Raw genomic sequence first — 27440 nt, 5'->3', positions numbered from 1 at the left:
CTGGAATTCATGCACTTTTGCGAAGTTCCTGGGGGTCCAGAGAGGGCAGAATTCCCCTCCCTCCAGGTGGTCCTGCCCCTGACGCAGGGAGCTCCCACCATCTCCTTCTTTCCTCCCAGCACCTGCTGTGGGAGCGGGAGGGGGTGTTTTTCCCTCGAAGAGGCTCTGCCTCTGGGTGAGGTTCTCAGAGAGTGTCTGTCTGCCTGAATGGGAGCGTCTCCCAGAATGAGAACGATGTGGTGTTAGAACTTCACACGGCGTCCTGCAGGTCCGCAGTTGTGTCCTGTGAGGTGTGGTGTGGTTTTTACTGACTGGACCGGGGAGCGTTCTCCAAGGCTTTTCAGGAAGCCACGCACTCGCAGTGGGAAGAACAAGATGCCACGTGTGATCGCTGAGCCGAGTGAGTGGGACCTTCTTAGAGCGCTGGATCCCAGCAGACCCACGGGCCAGGCCCCTTCTCGGAACGTGGTGTGTGCTTCCTTGGTGTGCGTGTGTCTGTGTGTGGGTGTGTGTCTGTATGTGTGTGCGCACTCCGTTACTCGTCCTCCTTGCACACAAAAAAGCAGGTCTGCAGTCAGGAAGACTTTTTAAAACTATTTTTTATTTCAGAGAGGAAGAGAGAGGGGGGAAAAAAAAAACCATCAATGATGAGAGAGATCATTGATTGGCTGCTTCCTGCACATACCCCACAGACGACCGAGCCCACAACCCGGGCATGTGCCCTTGAACAGAATTGAACCCGGGACCCTTCAGTTTGCAGGCCGATGCTCTATCTACTAAGCCAAACCAGCCAGGTTGGGAAGACGTTTTTTAAAAGAAAAGAAAAAGCAACTGTTCCTCAAGTATGATGCGATGTGGGAGCTTACATGTGGGCAGAGGATGTGAAGGTGATGGTGGATAAAAGGAGAGAGACCCCGCTGGGCGGGCTGGCATGGGGAATTGGAATTACAATGCCGTGGCTGCTCAGAGGACAGTCTGTGAAGTTTGCATGCGGAGCACAAGGACCCTGTTGATGGTTGCAGTTGCTCCTGGAGGCCCGGCGTGGCTGCTGGGTTGATGTTGGAGACTTAGCATGTGGCCAGGTGCACTCCCATTTAGAAAGCGGGGTACGGGGTTCTGCGAGCTGGTAATGGGGAGCGTGTGGAAGGCTGTCCCATGTGAACACAGATGTGTAATGACCTTTTGGTCCTAAGTTACAGGAATGTTTGAGAGTTTTCCAGCTGCTACAGTGACAGAGCTAAGAATGCAATATTAGGAAGTCTGTGGCTCTTGGTGGATTTTCTAAGGAACCTGAATCAGTAGCATATGTACGAGGGAAGTGAAGCTCTCAAAAGGAAATGGTACCTCATTCCTCATGTGTTTTCAAATAAGTGTCTATCTTTACTTCTGACCAGGGGCTGGTGGCCTCGGAACGGTCCCATCCCCTCCGTGCTGTCCTGGCACAGGTGGTCCTGCCTCGCTGCCCGGCAGCCTTCCTGTGCGTGTCCATGTCAGTGTCACCAGTTGCTGGGGAGGAGGCGCCTTTCATTGGAGATGTCGACTCCAGTCTTGGCTCTGCCATTGGCTGCTCGGTGTTGGGTGAGCTGTAACCTCTCTGTGCCTTAGTTTCTTGTCTCACAGAAGAGATTGTTGCCAGACCTAGGACTACCTCACAGGCTTTAGTGAGGACAAGGGAGATTAGGGAGACTCAGGAGCCTTCTGTACCAAGACTCCTAATGCTGGCTGTGTGCTGGAACCACTCCTGACAGGGCTGGAGTCCACACGGAGCCCCAACACCCACCCCGGCGATTGAATCAGAACCTCGGGCAGCGGTGCGCTCCACCATGCCTGGACCCGCTGCTTGAGGAGGAAGGGAAAACACATTCTTATCACCTGGAAAGAACCCGGTAGGGCCCAGGGCTTTTAAAAAGTTCCTCTTGGAAGAACAGGCATTTCTTTCCGGAAGGACCCGGTGCTGACATGTATTCATGCTACCAGTGCCGTCTAAGCAGTTCTCTCTGCTTCTTGTCAAACAGGCCTTCATCCACTTACAGTACGGAAGACTTGGCAACGAATGTAAACAGACAGGAATTTATAAATCTGCTAAATAGGCATTAAGGTTATTAATTCTTGAGAGAAAAGCCCCTTTCCTCACACTTAACTCCTGCGGTATTTAGAGCTCAGTTTTACCCAGAACATGCAAGTGCCTCAGTGTCTGTGTGGTACAGAGGAGCAGGTGTTGGCATACTTACCGTGGACACGGTATTTCCCCGGCGCCTTGGATGTTTATCACAGACTTGGGGTGAGCAGTATGCTGGGAAGGGACGGGATCCACGGCACCCACAGGGAGTGAAGCTACAGAGTGTGTTTAACTGCTGGCACTGTCAGGCTGCGATGCATGTGGTGGTGGTGGCGGGGGGGAGGATTCTACTGGAAAAGACAATGCCCCTGAGTGGTCCCACAGCATGTGGGAGCCATGAAGGAAATTCAGAGATACACGGACTCTGTACCTAAGAGGAAATGACTTCTGAAATAAGGTGATGTTATGAATGTTTAAAATGCCTGGAGCATTAAAGTGAAGTAATCATATTTCAAGTGTTCTTGTCCCTTTGGTTCTGTCATCTTGTTTGTGTTGACTGTCCTAGCAACCATCGGTTGTTTGAGTCCATGACTCTGTCAGTCAGACTTTCTGTAAAGTGTCAGACAGTAAATACTCAGGCTCTGCAGGCCATGCAGGGTCTCTATGCATTTTCTTCTTTGCCTTTTCCCCAGCTCTTAGGAAATATATAAAGCATTCTTAGCTCAAAGGCCACACAAAAACAAACCAGGTGTGGACATTATTGGCTCAACCCAGCATGTTGTCTAATACTAACTCAAAAGATTGTCCCTTGTAATTGAGATGTACATGGGTTTTAAAACCTTCCACATAGTTCTAAGAGTATATAAGGCCCCAACAGACACTGACAATATTGTGTTGAAAGCCTGGGCAATGTGTATGTGTGTGTGTGGGGGGGTGTTGAGTGAGGGAGGATTATAGGGGGGAGGGAGCCAATGCGGGGAAGGGGTAAAGATAAATTTCTTAAAAATGAATATAGAAGGCCACACATGTGTGTGCCCAGGGGAGACCTGAATTCCCTCAGCTTTCACCTCTGTCTGACTTGGAGGGTCTTCACAAGCAAGAAGTGATGACTAAGGCAGAGCTGTAACCTCCTTCCTGAGCATGAAGGCACCACACACACACACACACACACACACACACAGCAGTCCCTGGGCAAAGACTAGGAAACTTAATTGTTCCAGGCTATTTAGGAAATCTCTATGCGATCAGTTGCCACTAAGGTAACTGAACAGAGACTTTGGTGGCCACACATAACAAAAAATACAGGTTTTACAGAATTAGCTCAGGAGTCACTAAATAGTTACAATAATAAACTCTGGAGAGGGGTAAGTATCTGGTCTCCAAAGTTGGCTCGCTCTATCATTAAAATCTTCCAATGTTTAACACAAATTGTGGGATATGCAAAGAAAGTATGGCCCTAGAGGGAAAAGGCAGTCCAATAAAAATGGTCCCTGAGGAAGCCCAGGTATTGAACTTAGTATACACACAGACTTTAACTCCGGCTCTTTAAAGTATGCTTACAGAACTAAGTGAGAAGAATGGCATTGAAAAGTACAACCATATAAATAAAAAATTCATTACAGGTGTTCAAAAGCAGGTTTGAGCTGGAAAAAAGGAATCTGTGAATCTAAAGTCCATTGAGATTATTCAGGCTGCAGAACAAAAGAAAAAAGAAGAAAAATGTACAGCACTCTAGAGATCTGTCCAGAGACATGCATGTATACCAACATATACATAACAAGGGTCCTAGAAAAGAAAGGGGCAGAAAACTTTCCCACTTTGGTGAAAAACACTAAAATGCATGTGAAAAATTTAATGAGCTTCAAGTAGGATAGACACAAAGAGATCCACATCAATACACATTAATCACTAAGAAAATAACTTTAATTATAGTAAAAAAAAAAAAGACAGGAACTAATATATTACACTAGAAATAACTAACAAAAGTGAAGGCAGTGCTGAAACCGGTTTGGCTCAGTGGATAGAGTAGGGGTGTCGAACTCAATCAGAGAAGGGGCCAAAATCTAAAATCCAGCCTAAATCGCGGGCGAATGGTTTACTGAACAGTCATAAACTGTCATTGTGATGGAAACGCAGCGGAGTGCAGTGATGACAGCGCGGTACGGGCCACATTGCAAGGCCTGGCGGGACGGATTTGGCCCGCGGGCCTTGTGTTTGACACATGTGGGATAGAGCATCGGTCTGTGGACTGAAGGGTCCCGGGTTCGATTCTTGGTTGCGGGCACATCCCCGGTAGGGTGTGTGCAAGAGGCAGTTAATCAATGTTTCTCTCTCATCGATGTTTCTAACTCTCTCTTCCTCTCTGTAAAAAATAAATAAATAAATAAATAAAATAAAATAAAATTATATATATATATAAATATATATATATAAATATATATATATATATATATATATATATATATAAACAATCCATGGTTTTATTACACACACACACACATATATATATATATATATATATATATATATATGTAATAAAACCATGGATTGGCAGGGCTTTTGGTTTAAAAAAAAAAGTGAAAAATAAAGTGAAGGCAGTAATGAAGGAATAAGGGGAGGTATAAGGCAAACAGAAAACAAATAGCAAAATGGCAGACATAATCCTACCTTATCAGAAGTTTCATTAAATGTAAATGGATTAAACACTTCAAACAAAAGGCACAGATGGCAAAATGGATTAAAAAAGAAAACCAAACTACCATGATCCACCTCTGCAATCTACTAAAGACAGAAATAGATGAGAGCAAAAGGATGAAAAAAGATATACTGTGTAGTAATTCAAAGAGAGTTTGAGTAGCCATTCAATATTAAACAAAATAGGCTTTAAGAAACAAAGTTATCACTATAGGCAAAGGACAATTTTTTTTTTTTTTTTTTTTTTTTTTTTTTTAGGCAAAGGACATTTTTTAATGATAAAGGGTGTGATTCATCAGGGAGATACAACAATATATATATATGGCTAATGTGCTAAGTGTCCCTCCTATCATCTGACCAGTTACTATGATGTGACTGACCACTACAAAACTGGTGACACTGACACAATTAAAAAAAAATCTAAATGCAGGAGCTGCCATGATGCACACTTGCCATTTACAAAGAAATGGCCCCATGGACCTGGCGCCAACAACCCAACACTTGGCTTTCCCCAAGTGGGACACAGGCCCTGCCACCACCCCGGAGTGACACCCCACCAAATCACACCCAATGCTGCCAAGACCCCATAGTGCAAAATGCAGCCCAGCCCAGAAATGGTTGCTATGGGCGCCAGGTAATGGTGTCATGCAGCAATGACTGGCTTCCTCTCCCTAGAGACTAGCCTCCTTGGTGGGGTGTCACTCTGGTACAATATAAGACTGTGTAACGTGTTGTCTATTGATTTTACCCAAGTACCAAATGCAGCTGTTAAATACACTAAGTTGAGGAACCTGAAGGTCCTGTTAAATCCCTATTCAGAGAAAGTGATTCCTAGGCGTCAGACTAAAGGATTTTAAGACTGGGAGGCCCTTGGATGCTGCCATCCCTCGGCCTACAGGACTCGGCCTACAGGACTCGGAGATCAGGCAGCGAGGGTCAAGTTCCCTTCTTGAGCCTCCCGAAAGGAGCCTTTACAACTCCAACTGGGCAGAGAGCAGTCAGCGATTTATTCCCTAGAAGCCTCAGCAACAGCAACGACCCGAAAGCGGTCACTGGGAGTAAGGGAAATTTTGAAGATTGCTCTCCTAGGCCCCTGGAGCGAAGGAGAACCAGAGGACATTGCTGAGTTGGGCAGGGCGCTTTCTAGCTCGGTACAGTTGACGCCAGGGTTTCGTTTCCAAGTCGACCCTATAAGTCGACGGACCGACATCCGGTGGAAGTAGAGGAGCTTCATTTCCTGGCTGACCGTGGGCTCTGCGCCTCCTTCCGGCGCTGTAGAGGCGCGCTGGCAGCCGGCGTGCAGGGCTGCATGGATCCCGGCGGCCGGTGGCGGGGCTTGCCCAGCGGGCCCAGCCTCAGGCACTTGACGGATCCCTCGTACGGGGTCCCGCGGGAGCAGCAGAAGCCGGCGCTGCAGGAGCTGACGCAGGCGCACGTGGAGTCCTTCAACTACGCGGTGCGCGAGGGGCTCAGCCACGCGGTTCAGGTGAGTGCGGCTCCGCCAGGCTCCCTGCGGCTCGGCGCTCTCTGGCGCTGCTAGATCGGGTGGAGGAGAAGGGCCACGTGGGGCTGGAGGCGGGCGGCGGGTGGGAGACGGGGATGGGGAGACCCACGAGGCGGGGTGAGTGGGGCACTGGCGGGGGACCGGGTCCCAGACAGATGAGATGGCTGGAGGTCACAGTATAATCCCAAATAGTTGTGCTTCTTGATCGTGCCAGCCGCAGCACGGGGCTTGAGCTCAAGTCGACAAGGGGAAGATGTGTTTGTCGTTCCTGGATTTTTGTGGGATTGGGAACCGTAGTGCTTTGTAGGACAGTAGGTGCTGTGAGAGGGAGGGAGTGGCCCTCGTGGGCTGAGCTTCCCAACTGGAACATAGTGTTCACAGTTAACACGAGGAGAGCTCAGTGGAACAGCGGAGTTTTTCCCGGGGGAGAAGGAGGGCACAGAAAAGCAAATGCTGTGGAGGGGAGGGGCGGAGGAAGGAGGAACCTGGTGGTACCCCCTTTCCCTTGACAAGTGTGAGACCACGTGGAACGAAATGTACAAATATCAGCCTAAAGGATGACATTAGAATGTCCGGTCCTGAATCAGGAGATGCTTCCATAACTTTGCTCTGTTAGCAGTCCATCAGTCTTACTACCCATGTGGAAGCTACAAAGTAAGAAGAGAGAAGGCAGGCTCCTGATTCAGAGGACAGCTTTGTTCTGTGCACAGTGGTCACCTCAGAGCCTGCTGCAGGAGCTGACACATGGTAGACATTCAGATGTCCGAGTGAATGCCTTGTAGTTTTTGGTACATAGTAATGGTGTGAGTAGACTGGATGTATAGCTGTAACTGTCTTTTTAAGGCCACATTAGCATAGGCATTGATGTTTGTAGAAAATTCACGGGCTCTGGAAGAGTCTTAGTGAAGAAGTACCTTGGACATGCAGGCAATTGATACTGTGAATTGTATTTCAGGCAATACCTCCCTTTGAATTTGCTTTCAAAGATGAGCGGATCTCTCTTACTATTGTGGATGCTGTCATCAGCTCCCCCACAGTTCCCAAAGGGAGCATCTGCAAAGAGTTCAGTGTCTATCCTGCAGAATGCCGGGGCCGGAGGAGCACCTACCGGGGAAAGCTGACAGTGAGTACAGTGACAGTATGCCACTCAGACACTGGACATGTCTGAGAATATTGGTGTCCAATAAAATTTAACCAGGATTCTGCTTATTACTGTCACCCAAGAGATCTCATCTTTTGAATCTGAAGCATAAAAATCATCTAGTATATGGCCTTTTTCCTCTTTTAAAATACTCATTTGTTCTTGTAGTTCCAGATACTTCGTTTTTTTGTAACTATTTTTTTCATGTAGGCTGATATCAGCTGGGCTGTAAATGGAGTCACTAAAGGAACCATTAAGCAGGTTCTTGGCTATGTTCCCATCATGGTGAAGTCCAAGCTGTGCAACTTATACAACCTTCCTCCCAAAGCCCTCATCGAGCACCATGAGGAACCAGAGGTAAGGTCAGAGGTGCGGGCACTGAATGGGCAGGTGACAATAGAAAGGGCCTTAGTTGGGAGTGAGGAGATTGGAAGCTTGTCAGCGGGAGTCAGCATTTCTCTGCCTCTCATTTTGGATAGATAACATGGAGCATTGATCTCTGGTCTGCCTTCTGCATGGCTCATAATGAGTCTCAAGTGAAACAATGTATGAAAAACTGGCTGTGCAATTAGAGGATATTATTATTATGGAGAAATAATTGGTGGGTTTTTCCCTAATTTTTCTGAATGGTATATATTTAGAAATATTTCTGTTTTTAAAGCCATCTCAAATCACAAAACTACTTTCTAAGATGTCTGCTTTACCGAACAACATGATTCTGTGAGGATGTGAAGTGCTTTATATGCTTTCCCTTTGGCATTTCTTTTTAGCTGTGTCAGGTGGCTTTGCAGCATTGAGTTGAAGTAATCATGATTACAGACGGTCTGTAATAGAGACTGCTACCTGATGGAACAAGGGTTTGGTGTCAGATTTGGGTTTGACATTTAGCTGCTGTACTTATGTTAGTTGTATGGCTCTGGGAAGTTTAATCTCCCTGAATCTGTTTCCTCTGCTAAAAATAGGCACAATAGCTCCCTTACCCATTGTTATGAGGTAGGATAATGTTAGGATAACATAGAGCACTTGGTATGATATGTCCGCTTCATAGTAGCTCTTTATTACAGAAATGTGATATTGACTGGAGCAATTAAAATAATTTTCCTATTTTAATGTCTGTTTTAAAAGATTTCATATGGTCATCAGTTGTCTTTTTAATGTATTGGGGAAATCATTCTTGTCTGGAGGCAGAATGGTTGCTATTTTCATTTGCAGACTCTTCTTTGAAATAAGGTGTTTGTTTGATTAATGTCATTTGAAGACTGAGGTCATTTAGGGGGGACAGAAAGGCAAATTAGATCAGACCTGTCTGGTAGAGAAAGTACCCGGATTTCCTTCCATACTTCCAGGTCCCTAAACCTTTTTCATGTACTTGAAGAGACTTTCACACTGACAGCTTCCTGGGATCCATGGCCCCCTTCACCTGCATGTTCCTCTCTTCTGCACTTTGCACAAGGTCTGTTAGGAGGTTGATTTTTGCAGTTAGTCAGTTTCATATTCATAGTTACTTATCTTTGTTTAACAAATTATAATTCATCTCTTTGGCAGGAAATGGGAGGCTATTTCATAATCAATGGTATTGAAAAAGTCATCCGAATGCTGATTATGCCTCGGAGAAATTTCCCTATTGCAATGATAAGGCCAAAATGGAAAGCTAGAGGGCCTGGCTACACTCAGTATGGTAAGTTCTAAGTACATGTGTCTAAATAGAGTCTTTGTCTTTTTTCTCTCATATGTATACATAATTTTGTTTTTCTGTTAAACATTTCTGTATTAAGATTTTATAGTACTTTCTGATATTTTTCAAACTGAAAGAACTCATGTATATATGTTAGTGCAGTGGTCGACAAACTCATTAGTCAACAGAACCAAATATCAACAGTACAACGATTGAAATTTCTTTTGAGAGCCAAATTTTTTAAATTTAAACTTCTAATGCCACTTCTTCAAAGTAGACTCGCCCGGGCCATGGTATTTTGTGGAAGGGCCACACTCAAGGGGCCAAAGAGCTGCATGTGGTTTGCGAACTGCAGTTTGCCTACCACTGTGTTAGTGCGCCTGAGGCTGGCAGCCGGCCTGACTTTGCCAGAGGTGGGTGTGAGTCCCAGAAGTCTTCTGGTTCAGGTGTCTTGGCACTCGGGGTCTCGGGCTAGCAGCCACCTGGCCTTTTTGCACCTTGGGGGAAATTTGACAAGGTCTAGAGACATTTTTGGTTGCCAGTCTCGGCTAAACTTAGTGATTTGGCTCTTAATTATTTCTAAGAAGGTAAAAATAATTCAGAATGAAGTGATGGAGGCAGTTATAATGTTACTGAGTTTTGACTTTTTGTTCTGTTTCGACAGGAGTGTCCATGCACTGTGTGAGGGAAGAACACTCTGCTGTCAATATGAACCTTCACTACTTGGAAAATGGCACCATTATGTTGAACTTTATTTACCAGAAAGAACTGTTTTTTCTTCCTTTAGGATTCGCACTTAAGGTGTGACTTGCTGAATATAATACATTTCTTTTGTTATGAAGAGAGTGATTGGAAGCATGTCGGATGCAGAGTGAATAGTTCTCCTTATCAGCGTTCATGCTGTATTAGTTACCTCCTGCTCCATAACACATTACCTCAGAAAGCAGTGGCTTAAAACACATGAGTGAACATTTCTCCCTCACAGGTTCTGTGGGCAGGTCTTTGCAGAGCGATGTCGCAGGGGCTGCAGCTGTGCAGAAGGCTTGGCCAGGGCTGGAGGATCCCTTCCAAGGTGGTTCCTTCCGGGCTGGCAAGTCAGTGCAGGCTGTCGGAAGGAGGTCTCAGTTCCTCTCCAGTGGCCTCTGTAGGCTGCTTGGGCAGCCGTCTTCCCCAGAGAGTTAGCCAGGTGAAGGGAGGGAGGCTGCAGCCTAGCCTTGAGAGTTGGGTGTCAGCTTTTTCGCCATATTCTCTTGATCCCACAGGCTCCGATTTGGTGTGGGAGAGGTTATGCATGCTTGTGAATTCCAGGAGGCAAGGATCGTTGGGGCCATCTTGGTGTTGTCTTCCAAGCAATGCCCTTACTTTGGAATTCACTTCAGTTTAACAATAGTGGAATGCTAGTTTTCTCGGGTAGTAAGTGAAAAGAGACACTGTTACTGAGTGAATGGGATGGCTTAGTTATTACAGCCAATGACAAAAATCTTTTCTCTTCCAGGCACTTGTCAGCTTTTCCGATTACCAGATTTTTCAGGAGCTCATCAAAGGAAAAGAGGACAACTCTTTCTTTAGGAACGCAGTTACTCAGATGTTAAGGATAGTGATGGAAGAAGGTTGTTCCACACAGAAGCAGGTCCTAAACTACCTCGGCGAACGCTTCAGAGTGAAGCTCAGTCTCCCTGACTGGTATTCAAATGAGCAAGCGGCAGAGTTTCTGTTTAAGTATGCACGCTTTTACCCACACTACTTACTGGGGTTGGGGGCGTCGCCGGTTCTTTGTGTTGATGTAGTTGGGGGTGGTAAGACGTGCGGGTTGAGTTTTGGTCTGGCGAAGCGGGCTAGCTTTGTGTCTGGCCATCTTCATAACTGACTTTCGATAGTATCGTTTTATTCTAATGTACTTTGTAACTTTTAGTTTGAAATAACTTCAAACTTCCATAATTGCTGCAAAAATAGTACATTGGACACTCATGTTGACTGTTAGCACTTTTACTGTATTTGCTTTACTTGTCTGCACATGGTAAATGTTTTTCTTTCTGACCATTTGAAAGCTGGAGGCATCATGTCCCTTTATGTTCCCAAGACAAGGGCTCTGTCTTTGGTGACCTGCTGGAGGCCAGCGTGGTCCAGTACACAGCTGTGGGCCATGTGGAGTGCTTGAGTGGCCAGTGTAACTGAGAAACTGAACCTGCATTTTATTCCACTTTAATTAATATTTAAAATAGTCCTTGTGGCTTGTCACTACCATGTTGGCCAACACCGCTGTAGACCTTGTTTGAGACTATATTCTGTTCTTTTGCTGATATTGCTGCTGATATTGCTGTAAGATAAAAAGGAATTTTCTGAATATGAGTAAGGACTTTTAAGGAAACGTGAATTTAGGGCTTTGGTTAGTAGAATGGCAAGTAGTAGTAGCAGCTGGATCATTTTAAGCTTTTTCTTTCTATTTTGACAGCCAGTGCATCTGTATCCACTTGAAATCTAACACTGAGAAGTTTTACATACTTTGTCTCATGACCCGGAAGCTGTTTGCTTTGGCCAAAGGAGAGTGCATGGAGGAGAATCCTGATAGTTTAGTGAATCAGGAAGTGCTCACACCCGGGCAGCTCTTCCTCATGTTTCTGAAGGTGGGTGCACATTGCTTTCACTGGGCCCCCTTGTATCTCTGTGGATGGAGGTGATGACACCCCAAGATATTGCTCTGTGCATGTTCATAAGGTCTTGTTTTGGCAGTGTACATCATCTCTTTTTCTATTTGTTACTTGTTTGCCTAGCAGAAAGGTACAGAATCAAACATCCTAACTTGTACCAGGTTTAGAAATGTCTGATATTTTCATGTAAGCTGAGTAAAGACAACATGAAATCTTGGTCAGACCTTGGTGATAAAGTGTAAGAGGCCTGTGTGCAAAGGAGTGAACCGTCAGCCCTCCTCTGCAGAGTTCCTGTTACAACTCACTTCCTCACTGAGGTTTACTTGTAAGCCCAGTGTCAGTGCTCACAGCTTTCCTGGTCCTTTCCACATGTGCTCGGAGGGTTGGTAAGTGAGGTGTCCTGATGCCCACGCTCCCAGCTGAGGTCTAAGTGATGTTCTGCCTTGCTTCACCTCATACTGTGAGCAAGAGTCTTTATTTAGTACCATGTTTTTCATATTTTTGTGTTTTTGTTGTTTAAAAATGGCCCACAAGCATAGTGCTGAAGTGCTGTGTGAGTTTGTTGAGCACAAGAAGGCTTGGATGTGCCTTACAAGAACATACGAGCATTAGATGAGCTTTGTCAGTCACGAGTGACAGTTCTGTTGGCTGTGAGGTCGATAGTAGTACATCAGCAACATAAACAAGGTATCTTTCAACGGAAACACACAAAGCCAGCTTACGTATCTGTCAGTTGGCGAAAATGCTGTGACTTGAGACTTGGATAGGAGCAATGGCTTAGTACCTGCTAATTCAGTGCTCACAGCAACATTAAACAGCATAGTTACTGCCAGTAATGAGAGCTGTGTGTGTGGAGAGAGTGTTGGCATAGCACAGATCATTTCATAAGTAAGTTGATGTGGTATTTCATATTTTGAATATTATTCATAAAATGACTTAATCTAATATATAACATAGTGGGATGAAAGATGTAGACTAAAGTAAAAATTTCCTAATTCCTCATTTAGTCAGTAATTCTTGTTTAAATCCTTACTGAAAGGTAAAAACTTGTTTCTGTCTTCTCTAGCCATGAAATTAGATTGGAAATTTTCAGCAGCCTAGAATTGCCCTGATAAAAATGAATGTCAGGCAGAAGTTTTCTGTTATTGGTAATTTTTTTTTTTTAAATCAATCTTTATTGTTCATATTGTTACAAAGGTTCCTCATTTCTTCCCCCCTCCACCAGGTTCCCACCCCACCCTCCGCCCCCTCCCCATCCCCCATTGTCCTCATCCATAGGCGCAGTTTATGTTCAGTCTCTTCCTCCCTCCCTTTCCCCGATAGTAAATCCCTTTTCAGATAGTAAATCAGTTACTTAGCATTTTCTTATATCAATAATACCACCACATGCCCAATGATACATTTCACACAAAAGACATTTCCAAATAGGTCAACCAGCCTCATCCAGGCCCCACCCAAGGCACTCACAGATCAACACCCCAGCCCTATACTAACTCAACACATCCAGATCTAAGCCTTCATCTCTTGATTCAGCAGACCCTCAAGTTCCCACAAAAGTTTCCAGTCATGTCTGAGAGGCAGCCGTGGAGGAGGGGCGGGCGAGGAGCGAGCTGTTCCGGGTATGGCTGCTCCGGACCTGGCCTCTGTTGCTCTGGTTCGTTCCACAACCAGCTGCTCTGGGTCTGGTCACCGCCGCTCCCGACCTAGTTGCTCTGGACCTGGCTGCTGCTGCTCCGGGCTTGGCGGCACCCGACCCGGCTGCTCTGGGCCCGGCTGCTCCGGGCCTGGCCGCTCCCAGCCTGGCAGCTGCTGCTCTGGGCCTGGCCGCACCATTCCTGGCTGCTCCAGGCCTGGCTGCTCCCAGCCTGGCAACCACTGCTCTGGGCCTGGCCGCACCCGACCCGGCTGCTCCGGGCCTGGCCGCTCCCAGCCTGGCAGCCGCTGCTCCGGGCCTGGCCACACCAGAACCGTGTTATTGGTAATTTTAATATAGCTTTTCAAGTAAACATACAATTTAAATTTTTTCATTTCAGGAAAAAATGGAAGTGTGGTTGGTATCTGTTAAAATAGGTTTAGACAAGAAGGCTCAGAAGACCAATATGTCTATAAACAGTGAAAATTTGATGAAGATTTTAAGTCTGGGAATGGACCTTACAAAACCATTTGAGTATCTTCTTGCTACAGGGAATCTACGTTCCAAAACAGGTGAAATTAAATTGATAGGCTTCAAAAAAATAGTCTTCATTTCAGTTCTGTTTTTCACATTATTTGCTTAATGGAGATTTAAATCATTAAGAGAGGTTCTGTTTAAAATGAACTTTTCGCTTTCACTAAAGACATTTCATATTATAAGTTTGACAAGTATCTTTTTGCCTTGAGGGCTTTTGTCAAGGTGCTGAATGGCTTAAATCTAATTCTGATGATCATGTATTTCCTGTGCCTCCTATAAAACTAAAGATGTCTGAGGAGAGTCACATGGACAGTGGCCTGAGAGGGTCCTTGCATGGGCCCAGCCTTAAACCACTTGCACCAGAATGACCTAGAAAACTCAACTGCTGCAGTTGGGGCCCAGAAACTGCATATTTTAAATAGATGCTATTACTGATGCAGACTTTTTTAGAACTAACAACTGCTTGTATATTAATCAGCCTGTCTGATAAATCCCATTTAATTACTTGCTATTTTGTTTTCTATTTATGGTTTCCTCACAGTGAAGGATGTGGAGGAAATAGGGAACCAGTCAAGGCTGATACAGTTTGTGAAATCTGGAGACTTATCCTACCTTTTGTAAAGTATTCCTGCTCATCTGAGCTAGTGAACTTTGTAATCACCCACTTCAAGACTCATAGCGTGCTCTGAGGCTTTTCATCAGAGCCTCAAATAAAAAAAAAAAAAAAAAAAAAAAAAAAAATGTATTTATGTATATATATATATATATATATATATATATATTTTTTTTTTTCTTTTTAAGTTGAGCCTATTTTTGAATGACTTTTGTTTTATTAAGGTCTTGGCTTCCTCCAAAATTCTGGACTTTGTGTCGTGGCTGATAAGCTGAACTTTGTCCGCTACCTCTCCCATTTCCGCTGTGTGCACAGAGGGGCTGACTTTGCCAAGATGAGGACCACCACGGTGCGCAGGCTGCTGCCCGAGTCGTGGGGTTTCCTTTGTCCCGTGCACACTCCCGACGGGGAGCCCTGCGGCCTGATGAACCACCTAACTGCCATATGTGAGGTGGTCACGCAGTTTGTGTACACAGCATCTATTCCAGCTCTGCTCTGCAACCTGGGTACGTGACAGGGTAGCATTCTCATTGTGCGTGCGTTTTCACAGGTATGCTGCCTTCGGGGCTGAGCAGAGAATTCCTGCAGGAATGGATTTTACTCATCTGTGCAGGAGTTGGGCTGGTTTCAAACAGCATTTAATATGGGAAGTAACCTTTGGGTCATTCTCCCTGCACCTGTTGGGTCGGCCACTGCTCTAAGCTGGAAGCAGTGTCACTTTGCAGGAAGACAGTTAAAAAAGAGGTTGTCCACTCTGTTCCTGGGAGCCTGGTGGCTGCTGGAAGGCTGTCTTGCGTGCTGTTCTTTCCGTGTAGTGCTGGTTTCGGGTTTACCTTCACACATAATGATGCCCTTTCTTTGGGCATTCTTCACTCTTTGGGGACCTGGAGACAGAGTTTTCTGTGTCTTTGCTGGTCTGTGAGTGGGGTCTCCACTGGAACCCAGTTCATAGGATTCAGGTGGTAGGCATTTCAAAGCAACCAGAAAGGCAGTGAGTCAGGAGCCAGGAAATTTCTGCTTGAAAGTATTCCTGCCAGTCAGAGCGCAGCCTTTCAGAAGGGAGTCCTCCTAGTTCAGAATTACTCCAGACTCAGAGGTCATAATCAGTGTAAAATGCAGGTCCTTTGTCCCCGAGAAAAAAATCATTTTGTTTGCCACCAGTGATTAAAATGTCAGAGAGCAGAAAGGGTGGAAAGAAGGAAAACCTGCGGGGGGTGTGTCCCAAGCAGAGGAGATGGGAAGGGCTCTGGCTCTGGGGAAATGCCTAACACCAACCGGGTAACCTGCGAACTTGGTAAGACACTTGCTGTCTTCAGCAGGTGAATTATGGATTTGGAAGAGAATTCTTTTTTACTTAACTACAGTTCTTGATGTTTGTGGCATTCTGTTCCACAAAGTCACCTAACTCCGAATTGAGGGCAGAGCCACTGCTCCCAGGGGCACCTCATTTAACGTTGTGATTCACTACCATCGAGGTCTCAGCCAGCAGCACACTGGCCAGCTCTGCATCCAGGGCCGACTAAGCAGTGAAACCACCAACAGAAGGCGCAAGGATGCAGTGCGCGTGGCACTGAGCAGGCCGGAGGACGCTTGTTGACAGTCTGAGCTAAAACAGGAAGGCAGGGTGACCATAGCTGGGAGCCTGTGCGCAGGTGCTGCAGATTTCTCACCGAGTGGCCCTCAAAGCGCCTTGAGTTGTTGATGCTGGAGATACAAATAATCTTAGCAAGTACGCAGATGTGCAGACCGGGAATCTGTGACTAATGGCGATCAAGTATAACTAGATTTTTGGGAAAGGTTATATTTACATGGCTCAGAATGAAAATAGGAAAGGTGCACAGTGAAAGCCTCCTTGCACTCCTGTCCCTGCTGCTCTCCCACAGGCCAGGTCACTAGTTCTTGTGTGTCCTTGCTGAAATGATTTGGAAACTTAAGAAGTGAAAAACATTCTGATTTGGAGAGAAGATAACTAGATACCTAAATGATGGAACAGCTGTAGACCTGTCTGGTGGGAATTTTTTAAGTTGGAAAAGCCATCCTGATGTGATGACTCTGTTCCTTCCCCAGGGGTTACGCCAATTGATGGAACGCCTCACCGACCATACTCCGAGTGCTACCCTGTCCTGCTGGACGGTGTCATGGTTGGCTGGGTGGATAAGGAGCTTGCTGCTAGTGTTGCAGCTTCTCTCCGGCATTTTAAGGTGACTGTGAGCCTCTGTGAATTGCTCTATCCCTGGATCTTGGGTTTCAGTCCTTTTCTAGTTGATGAGGTAGTCCCAGGCAGTCCAGAGTGCTCCTAGGCCTGAGGTCAGAAGCTCATTCCGGGAGTACCTGACATCCCTGCTACTGACCGCATAGCCTCAGGGGTTGGGGTCAGTGATAGATATTTCACTCATACATTTTTTTTTTTTTAAGTAGTTTCACTGAGGCCCTAACCTGCTAACCTAACAGATTTTAACTTTTCTTTGGAAATTCTAGTGGCATGTATGGGACATCAAAATATGAACTTTGTGTTTCAGGTAATGTTAAAGATATGCAAGATATATAAGTCATATATGTACTTGTTGCTGTTTGGGTCTTGAAAATACATTTTTATTTATTTTTTTTAAATCAAAGAGAAGGACATTCTTTGGAATTTCCTCCTAACAAGAGTCTTTGGCACAGAGAACTCCCATATGCCCATCACCCAGATCCACCAATTATCATTTGTGTGCTCTATATAAATACATGTTGTTGTTTTTTTCTTCTGAACCATTTGAGGGTAGCATGCAGACATGTCTCCATTTCCATAAGAATTTCAGTGTGTTTTTTCTAACTTTTTCTCTTTAATAGCTACAGTACACTTACCAAATTCAGGGAGGATCAGTTTGCTAGGTTCACAGTTGACACTCAGATGACACCAGTTGCCTCAATAATGGCCTTTATAGCTATTTTTTCTTCCTGGTATGGGACCCACTCCAGAATCATGTGTTACATGTAATTTCATGTCTCTATTCTTTCTTATTGTGGAACAGTTCCCAGCCTTTCATGTCTTGACTTTTTTTAAGAGTACAGTCCAGTAGTCAGAGAAAGACAAATATCACTTATATGTGGAATTTAATGAACAAAATAGGTCCAGAGGCCTGGATGCATGGAACAGACTGACAGATCTGGGAGGGAAGGTGGGAACAGGAAGAGGTTAACCAAAGAACTTATATGTATAGCTCATGGATACAGACAATAGTGTGATGATGGTCTGGAGTGGGACAGATGTTGGAGAAGAGGGGACATCTGTAATACTGTCAACAATAAAAAATAAACTTAAAAAAAAGAGTAAAGGCCAGCTATTGTGTACACTGACCCTTAATTATGGTCACGTGTCACTTGCTCGTGGCGAGATTCACAATACCACTTTCAGGAGGCATGTGATGTTGGCTTGTCCCATAACCAGTGATGTTTATGTCGATCACTTCAAAGCTGTGTTTTTTAGGTTAATCTACTGTAGTGTTACAAATTTTCTCTTATCGCTAATTTGTGGAGAAGAACTTGGAAGCACTTTTCCTCATCAAATTTTCACCCACAATCTATATTATATTCTCTGCAGAACTATTACTATTCCATTGATGAGTCTTTGCTGTGTTAATTATTACTGTTATGGTTGCCAAGTAGTTGTTTTCTATCCCTATCACTTGTTCTGTTAGTTAGTTGCCATTCTGTAAGGGAGAGCTTTCCTTTCTCCATTTATTTATTTGTTCATTTATTTAGATCAGCAGATTTTTATATTCATACTAGAGGCCCGATGCACAGATTTGTGCACCAATGGGGTCCCTCAGCATGGCCTGTGGGGATTGGGCCGAAACCAGCAGTCCGACATCCTTCGAGGGATGTAGTAGTGTGCGAAGTGGCTGGGGCCAGGCACTGCACCGCTCCTGCTCATGCTGGCCCCACTGCGCCTGCCACCACTGCTACCACTCAGGAGAGGCTCATGCCGCTGCAACTGTGCTCATCAGTGTGAGCCCAGTATCTGGTGCCAGTTGGTCAGCTGAGTGGGGCTCCCACTGTGGGAACACACTGAACACCAGGGTGTAGCTCCTGGTTGAGGTCTGCCCCCTGGTGATCAGTACACATCATAGTGACCGATGGTTTGGTCATTTGGTTGCTTAGGCTTTTATATATATATATTGTATCAGGTTTGACCCCCTGGTCCCTATAGGGTTGGGTTTGTCTTGTTTGGTTTTTATAAATATACATAAAATTTAACCTTTTTCAGTGGCATTGAGTACATTCATGTTGTTGGGCAACCATCACCCTATCCATCTTCCAAACTTTTGCATGGTCCAAAACTGAAACTTTGTGCCCATTCAGCAATAACTTGCCATCTGCTCTTTCCCAGCTCCTGGTAACCACATTGTGTTTATCCATCATAAACACTTGGGTTACCTCCACCTTTTGGCTATTGTGAATCATGCTGCAATGAACACAAGTGTGCAAAGTTCTGTTTGAATCTACTTTCAATTCTTTGGAGTATATACCTGAAAGTGGAATTGCTGGATCATATGGGATTCTGTTTAATTTTTGGCAGCTTTGAAAAAAATTATAAGATTTTTCCCCTTAAGACAGATTAGGTGTATTGTATTAATTCATTCCCTAATAATGATCATTCTCTAATAATAGCAATGAATACTGAGTCTTAAATTCCTGGAATAAATCTCACTTGGTCCCTGTGTTATTATTATTTTTTTAATCTTTATTGTTAAAAGCATTACATATGTCCCTCTTTTTCCCCATTGATCCTTTCTAGCCTGTCCCCATTCCCCCTAGGCACTCACCACCATTCTATTGTCTGTATTATTTTCTCTATTTAAGAAGTTCTGATACTTTCTCAAATGTCAATAATTTATTAAGGTTCTTTAAATCAACAATTGTAAAGAGTGCTCTGGGGCAGTGTGGGAACATTGGGCCACCTGGCTGCAAGTCTGCGAGAATTCCCATGAGATCATTTGGTTATGGTACTTTGCTTTGAGGGTGCTTTCTTGACATCTTTATTTCTTTAATCATCTAAGGATATTCTTCCCATTGCTTTTCAGAGAGCGAGGGAGGGAAAGTGGGGGGCGGGGAGGGAGAGAAACATCGATGTGAGAGAGATACATGGACTGGTTGCTTCCTGCATATGCCCTGACCAGGAGCTGCTGCAACCCAGGTACGTGCCCTTAATGTGGAATCAGACCCAGGGCCTTTTGGTGCTCAGGTCAACACAAACCACTGAGCAACACTGGTCAGGGCTTGACATCTTTATTTCTAATGTAGAAATCAGTCTTTAAGCTTTCTAACTCTATTGAGGTTTCTTAACTTTGATTTATGAATTTAATTAGTTTTTGTTCACTCATTTTTTATTGGTAATGTGTGTGTGAATCCCCACAAATTCTGATACTAGTATATAGGTCTTATTATATTTTATCTTATATATTATATCTTATATATTATATCTTATTATATTTTTTCAAATTTCCTATAACTTTGGTTTGTATTTTTCCTTTCACCCAGGAGTTAATAAATAGAAGTTTGTTGTTTTGTTTCTTAATTTCCAGGTAGAAGGGCATTGTCATTAAGTACATTTTTTAAATAAAATCAGCCCTGGCCGGAGAGGCTGAGTCCCCAAGAAAGCAGAGCTTTTGCTAACTCTGGGTGTGGGGTGAATGGTATCTTTGAGAAGATGAGACCTGCAGAACGAATGTAAATTCTTAAGATACTACTTTTCATATTTGACCTCCTTCCCCATTCTGTCTGTTTCCTGGGTATCGGGATAGATGTAAAACATATTAGTTGTTCTGGTTTGAACTTTCTTTTTGTTGAAACAGGTATTGAGAGAAAAAAGAATTCCTCCCTGGATGGAGGTGGCCCTTGTCCCCATGACAGGAAAACCAAGTCTGTACCCAGGACTGTTCCTTTTCACCACTCCCTGTAGGCTGGTTCGGCCTGTGCAAAACTTGGAATTAGGCAAAGAAGAGCTGATTGGAACTATGGAGCAGGTAGGTGGACTGTGCGTTTGGTAGTATATGTGATTGTGTCATATACAACTTCCACAGACTTCACTGTTGATAATTTTGGTGATTGTTAATCCTCACCCAAGGCTATTTTTTTCCATTAGTTTTTAGAGAGCGTTGAAAAGACAAGGAGAGACAGAGAGAGAAACATTGATGTGAGAGACACATCTATTGGTTGCCTCATGAATGCACCCTGACTGGGGCCTGGGATTGAGCCTGCAACCCAGGTACATGCCCTTGACCAGAATCGAACCTGTGACCCTTCACTCAACACCAGTGAGAAAAACTGGCTAGGGCAACTGTTGCTTTCTTTAAGTGTTATTATTTAATAACAATTTGGCATCTGAAAGAAAGCCAGAACTACTTCTGCTTCCTCTGTGCCCAGCAGGAAGCAGTTTTCATGTGTCCCCTCACTCTGTCCACACATTGAGCCTGAGAAGATTGGTGTCTCGTTACCTGTATCCTGCATCCCAAGCTCCTTCGGATGCTGAGACTGAACCATTCCTTTAGACTCACTCACAGTCTTTCCCTACATCTTTGCAGTTGCAAAGCTATGTGCTTTGTACTACTTTAAAAATGTCTTTCTTTACCTAGCTGGTTTGGCTCCGTGGATGGGGCACCAGCCCACGGACTGAAGGGTCCCAGGTTTGATTCTGGTCAACAGCAGATGCCTGGGTTTCAGGCTCAGTCCCAGGAGGGGGCGTGCAGGAGGCAGCACATCAGTGATTCTTACCTATCATTGATGTTTCTTCCCTCCCTCCCTTCCTCCTTCCCTCCCTCCCTTTCTGAAATCAATAAAAGAATATGTATTTAAAAAATAAAAATTTAAAAATTTCTTTCTTCTAATGCCTCTACAAAGTTGGTCTAGGGTAGATTTATAATGAAGTATGAAGGGCAAGTGGAGTTCTGACCGAGGCTTCCTGTGGGTCCTTTCAGTGTTCACTGTGCCAGGTGGGGAAGGTTCCTTTTAAGTCTGTGAGTACTGAGCTCAGAGAAGGAGCTAATGTGTTAGCATTCATCCTTCCTCTCCAGCTCTTCTTGAATATTGCCATCTTCGAGGACGAGGTTTTTGCTGGAGTGACCACCCACCAGGAACTCTTCCCTCACAGCCTGCTGAGTGTGATTGCCAACTTTATCCCTTTCTCTGATCACAACCAGAGTCCAAGGAACATGTACCAGTGCCAGATGGGTAAGGTGGCATGGGGGTGGTAGCAATCACACATAAGAGACATGTTTGTTACTTATTTTACTGTGAAATAATTTCATACTCAGAAAAGTTGTGAGACTGGTACAGAGAACACCCATAAATCATTTAACTACATTTTGTTAATATTTTGGTCTGTTTGTACTGTTTTCCATTTGAAAGTAAGTTGCAGGCTTGATGCCCCTTAACCCTAAATATTTCAGTATCTATATCTAAATAAGGATGTTCACTTATATGAACAAAGACAATTAAAGTCAGAAAACTTAACATTGGTATTTCACTTTTTAAAAATATATATATATTTTTATTAATTTCAGAGAGGGAGGGAGGAGAGAGAGAGAGAGAGAGAGAGAGAGAAACATCAATGATAACAGAGAATCATTGATTGACTGCCTCCTGCACACCCTGGGGATCAGGTCTGCAACCTGGGTATGTGCCTTTGACTGGAATTGAACCCAGGATCCTTCACAATGCAGGTCAACACTCTATCCAAATCATCTAGGGCTTATCATTCTACTTTATGGGTCTGATTCAGACTTTGACAAGTTGTACCAAAAATAGGAGGTTTTGTTTGTTTTGTTTTTATATATTTTTATAGATTTCAGAGAGAAAGGGAGAGGGAAAGAGAGATAGAAACATTAATGATGAGAGAGTCATTTATCAGCTGTCTCCTGTGCACTTCCTCCTGGGGATCAAGCCTGCCACCTGGGCGTGTGCCCTGACTGGGAGTCAAATTGTGACCTTCTGGTTTATAAGGCAACTAGAGGCCCAATGCACGAAGATTCATTCAAGAACAGGCCTTCCTTCCTCTGGCTGCCGGCATGCCTTCACTCTGGCCAGAGCTGCCTTCCACCTCTCACCTTGTCGCATCAATTTTTTATTATGATTATTTTTTAAAATAAATCTTTATTATTCATATTATTACAAAAGTTTCTCATTTTTTTCCCCTCCACCAGGTTCCCACTGTTCTCATCCAGAGGTGCACAGTTTTTGTTCAGTCTCTTCCTGCACCTCCCAGTCCCCTTTTCCCCAAGAACCGTCAGTCCACTCCCCTTCCATACCTCTGATTCTATTATATTCACCAGTTAATATTGTTCATCAGGTTTTTTAATTCCCTTGGTTTTTAGATTCACTTGTTGATTGTTACATATTTGTTGTTCATAATTTTTATCTTTATTATCTTCCTCTTCTAAAGAACCCCCTTCAGTAATCATATAATTCTGGTTTGGCGGTGATGAACTCCTTTAGCTTTTGTTTATTTGTGAAGTTCTTTATCTGGCCTTCGATTCTGAGTGATAGCTTTGCTGGGTAGAGTATTTTTGGCTGTAGGTTCTTACTATTCATCACCTTGAATATTTCTTGCCATTCCTGTCTGAGAAATCAGCTGACAATCGTATGGGTGCTCCTTTATAGGTAACTACCTTCTTTGCTCTTGCTGCTTTTAATATTCTCTCTTTGTCTTTTGCTCTTGGAATTTTAATTATGATGTGTCTTGGTGTGGTCCTCTTTGGATTCCTTTTGTTTGGGTTTCTGTGTGCTTCCTGGACTTGTAAGTCTATTTCTTTCACCAGGTAGGGGAAGTTTTCTGTCACTATTTCTTTCAATATGTTTTTGATATCTTGCTCTCTCTCTTCTTCTGGGACCCCCATAATTCTGATGTTGGTTCGCTTGAAGTTGTCCCAGAGGTTTCTTACATTATCTTCAACTTTCTGGATTCTCTTGTCTTCTTGCTTCTGCGGAGGAGTGTCCTCTGGCTCTCTGTGTTCCAAATCTTTGACTTGATTCTTGCTATCTTCCATTCTGTTTTTAGGACTCTGTATAATATTTTTTATTTCCGACAATGTATTCTTTATTTCTAGTTGATCCCTTTTCATATTCTCATAGGTCTTATTTATTTTATCGACCTTCTCTAGGAAATTCTTGAAAAACCTTATAAGCATGGTTTTGAACTCTATATCCAGTCGCTTTTTGTCCTCCATTTCTTTCGTTTGTGATCTGTTTCCTTATCTTGGCATTTTCGCTGCTTCCCTGAGTTGGTAGGGTAGCTTTGTGTGCTAAGGTGTCCTTTACGGTTCAGTGGGTCAGTCTCCCAGTTACCTGAGGTAGACACTCTTGGTGCACCCCTTTGTGGACTGTGTGTACAACCTTTTGTAGTTAAGTCTTAATTGTTGGTATCACTGGGAGGAACTGACCTCCAGGCCAATTGGCTGTGAGGATCAGCTGTGTCTATGCTGGGAGACAGCCTTATTCAAAAGCCTCTGTGCTCAGCTTGGATGGGGTGGAGTTTCAGGGTGGTGCCTACAGCCTTGGCTTCCTGTCAGCCCTGCCCTATGAGGTTCCTGAGTCTCAGTGTTACTCAGTGTCCTTTGGTACTTGCTGCTTTGGTACTCGCTGCAAGCACCTCTGAGAGAAAGGCGTCCTCGAGTTTCGCCCTCAACCAGACAGTCTAGTCTCTCCCCCAATGAGCCCAGAACTGGGGTTCAGTGCAGTCCGGAGCTTTTGTCTCCTTCCTGCTAGGGCAATCCAGCAGCACAGTCAGCAGTCTGTCCTCTGCGCGCAATGTGCGTGACTCTGGGGCTCTGCTTTTCTCCGCTCCCCTGAGTTTCCGCCTTACAACTTAGAATTCCTCTGTATGAGCCTGGGTCCCCAAGGACTCACCCAGAACTGGGGTTCAGTGCAGTCGGAACTGGGGCTCAGAGCTTTTATCTCCTTCCCGCTAGGGAACGCCAGCCAGGCACTCGGCCGCCCCTCCTCTCCGGCTCCGTCCTCTCCCCACGCACGCACCATGTCTCCGTACCTTAGGCTTTTACAGCTCCTCTGATTTTCCTTCTGGTTTTCTCTTCTCGTTGTAGAATTTCCAGTCAGTCAACTTTCCTGTAGTTCTGGATGATGTCCACTTTATATTTTAGATGTATTTTTTGAAATAGTTGTGTGAGGCTGCAGTTAGGCGTTTACCTATGCCGCCATCTTGGTTTCTCTCCCTTATTATCCTTGTCGCATCAATTTAATATTCCCTCCTTACTGGCTTTGGCCGCTGCCATCTTTGTCATGGAGGTATAGTCAGTTTGCATATTCCATCTTTATTAAATAGCATGCTCAACCTCTGAATCACACTGGCTGGCCATAAATAGGGTTTCTGGCAATTTTTTCTGTATAGCACCTAGTTCAAAGTCACACATTGCATTCCATTGTTTTCTTTTAGAACATAACTTTAGTCTTTCTTTGTCTTTCTTGTTATTGACACTGTTGAAGAAAAAGGTAATTTTGTAAAATGTTCAATGACTTGGGTTTGTTTGAGATCTTGAGATTCCATTTTTGACAACTTCAGGCTGGCCACATCATTATCTCTCCAGTGCTGTTCATTTCTGCCTGATATCACCATACTGTTTTGTAGTGCTTATTCAGACTTGATTAATTATATCAAAAACATGATTTCATTTTCCTGGAGTATAATTTCCCTTAGATCTGAAAACTTTCTTTAGCATTTGTCACTATTGCCAGTTGCTAGCTACAAATTTTCTCAGTTTTTATTTCTTTGAAATATCTTTATATCCTCTTCCCTTGAAGGAACTAGGTATACAATTCTGATTTGACAGGATTTTTTTCTGGCACATGAAATATTGTTTGAGCTGTGTACTCTTTTTTTTTTTTTTTTTTTTTTTAATTAATATATTTTACTGATTTTTTACAGAGAGGAAGGGAGAGAGATAGAGAGTTAGAAGCATCAATGAGAGAGAGTCATCGATCAGTTGCCTCTGCACTGGGGATATGCCCGCAACCAAGGTACATGCCCCTGACCGGAATCAAACCTGGGATCCTTCAGTCCGCAGGCCAATGCTCTATCCACTGAGCCAAACCGGTTTCGGCTGTGTACTCTTTTTTAATCCTCACAGAAGGATGGATGTTTTTATGTAGAGAGAAACATCGATAGGCAGCCTCCTGTATTCACCTTGACCAGAGATTAAACTCGCAACCTAGGTATGTGCTCTGTTAGGAAATCAAACTTGCAATCTTTGGTGTAGAGACTCCAATCAACTGAGCTATCAAGACAGGACTAGCTGTCTAATCTTGTTCTCTCATTTCTAATTAGAAGTTGTCAGTTACAGGCTGTTTCCCTGTTTTTAAGTTTTGTTTTTCTTCTGTCCTTAAGATTTTCTCCTTATTTTTTGGTTTCTAGCAGAATGACTATGGTATGCCTACATATAATAATGTTCCTTGTGTTTGTCTTGTTTTGTATTTGCTGGTCTTCTTAAATCTGTTTGTTTTAATGTTTTAAATTTGTCTCCTGAGATTTAGGTTATGCACCTTGTATGTTAATTATTGCTGTCCCATCAACCATTTGTTCTTTTCTCTTTTTTCTCTTCACATTGAATCATTTTTATTGTTCTATCATCATATTCAGACTTCGTATTCTATTTCAGAGTTCATAGTGCTAACCATTACACCATGGAACCACTGCATTATTTCAGATATTTCATTTTCAAACCTAAAATTTCCATTTGTTTCTTTTTGTAATTTTAATTTTCTCTGGAATTCCATCTTCATCGTGAACATATTTTCTTTTACATCTTTGAGCAGTTATACAACCCGTGTTTTAAAATAATTGTCTGTTAATTCCAGCGTCTGGGTCATCTTGGGATGTTTCCATTCACTGCATTTTTTTCTTGAGTATGGGTAATGATTCCCTATGTCTTTTATATCTAGTAATATTAGATCATATCATGGACATTGAGAACGAATGATTTGTTTTGAAGACCATGGATTCTGTTACGTTCCTTTGAAGAGGATTGGTTTTTAGACTTAACTGGTAGATAACTTAGATGAACACAGCAGCTAAAGTCACCTTTGAAGGCTGCCTGGAAATGTTCCTTCCGTGCTTGTGTAACTCAGGACTCCACCAGAGATCTGGGATTGGCTCATACGCAGAATTTAAGGCTTTCCCTGTGTGGTTCTCTCCTTTCTGAAATCTCTCCCACCCCCAGTTTTTAGTTGCTATAGTGCTGTGAACTCTTAAGTTTCTTGGTTCTTAAAGCCAGTCAGACTGGGTTTTTATCTAAGTTTTAGTCACTACACTGGGCCATTAGGCAAAAAAACAAACCAACCACAGAGCAAAACCTGACCTGGAAATTCACCCATTGCAGTTTCTTTTGCCTGAATGTAAATTCCTCTAGTTTCTGACTGATTTTGGTTACTTTACAATACTTTCACATGGTGTGTATATTTGTTTGTGGTTACTTTTCTTTTTTCTTTTTGGGTTTTATGGTTCCTTTATAGAAGGAACCCTCTACAAGTAGAAGCTGGAAGTCTCCTTTTCTATATTTTAAAGAATTCCACTATGCTTGTATATTTAATTTATTTTTTACAATCATTTTGTTTGAGCCTTGGCTGGTGTGGCTTAGTTGGTTGAGTGTTGTCCCATTAAACCAAAAATTGCCAGTTCATTTCCCAGCCAGGTCATATGCCCAGGCTGTGGGCTCAATCCACAGTAGCTGGTGTGCAAGAGGCAGTCGATAGATGTCTTGCTCTTATGTCGATGTTTCTCTCACTCCCTCCCAGTGCTTTCCTCTCTCTCTAAAGATCAACTTAAGGCCCCTTAGTTCTCAGAGGCGCTCCCAACCTATCTGTTCTCTCCACTTGTTTTTTTTAAATGGTTGATAATATTACAAATGTCTCCACTCCCCAGACTCTTTGCTCCCCTTCACCCTGCCC

At 43.7% G+C, this 27440-nt stretch overlaps 2 protein-coding genes across 2 annotated transcripts in view; both read left to right on the top strand.

Moving 5' to 3' along the window:
• The first annotated feature begins 5949 nt into the window (after positions 1 to 5949).
• Positions 5950 to 27440, top strand: part of POLR1B (RNA polymerase I subunit B) — a 25689-nt gene continuing 4198 nt past the window's right edge. Inside the window, exons 1-12 of the mRNA XM_036435965.2 lie at positions 5950 to 6239; positions 7213 to 7380; positions 7609 to 7755; positions 8944 to 9076; positions 9738 to 9874; positions 10569 to 10792; positions 11526 to 11697; positions 13755 to 13926; positions 14729 to 15010; positions 16572 to 16705; positions 20342 to 20512; positions 21560 to 21716. Of these exons, the coding sequence (XP_036291858.1) occupies positions 6063 to 6239; positions 7213 to 7380; positions 7609 to 7755; positions 8944 to 9076; positions 9738 to 9874; positions 10569 to 10792; positions 11526 to 11697; positions 13755 to 13926; positions 14729 to 15010; positions 16572 to 16705; positions 20342 to 20512; positions 21560 to 21716 (2074 nt within the window). The 5' untranslated portion in view covers positions 5950 to 6062. The remainder of the gene's footprint in view (positions 6240 to 7212; positions 7381 to 7608; positions 7756 to 8943; positions 9077 to 9737; positions 9875 to 10568; positions 10793 to 11525; positions 11698 to 13754; positions 13927 to 14728; positions 15011 to 16571; positions 16706 to 20341; positions 20513 to 21559; positions 21717 to 27440) is intronic.
• Positions 26537 to 27440, top strand: part of CHCHD5 (coiled-coil-helix-coiled-coil-helix domain containing 5) — a 15870-nt gene continuing 14966 nt past the window's right edge. Inside the window, exon 1 of the mRNA XM_036435996.2 lies at positions 26537 to 26595. Within this exon, the coding sequence (XP_036291889.1) occupies positions 26552 to 26595 (44 nt within the window). The 5' untranslated portion in view covers positions 26537 to 26551. The remainder of the gene's footprint in view (positions 26596 to 27440) is intronic.

The sequence above is a fragment of the Pipistrellus kuhlii genome, unplaced genomic scaffold, assembly GCF_014108245.1.
Source record: "Pipistrellus kuhlii isolate mPipKuh1 unplaced genomic scaffold, mPipKuh1.p scaffold_m20_p_13, whole genome shotgun sequence".
Taxonomy (NCBI): domain Eukaryota; kingdom Metazoa; phylum Chordata; class Mammalia; order Chiroptera; family Vespertilionidae; genus Pipistrellus; species Pipistrellus kuhlii.
Note: the sequence above shows the minus strand (reverse complement) of the source record. Positions and strands in the feature narration are given on the sequence as shown.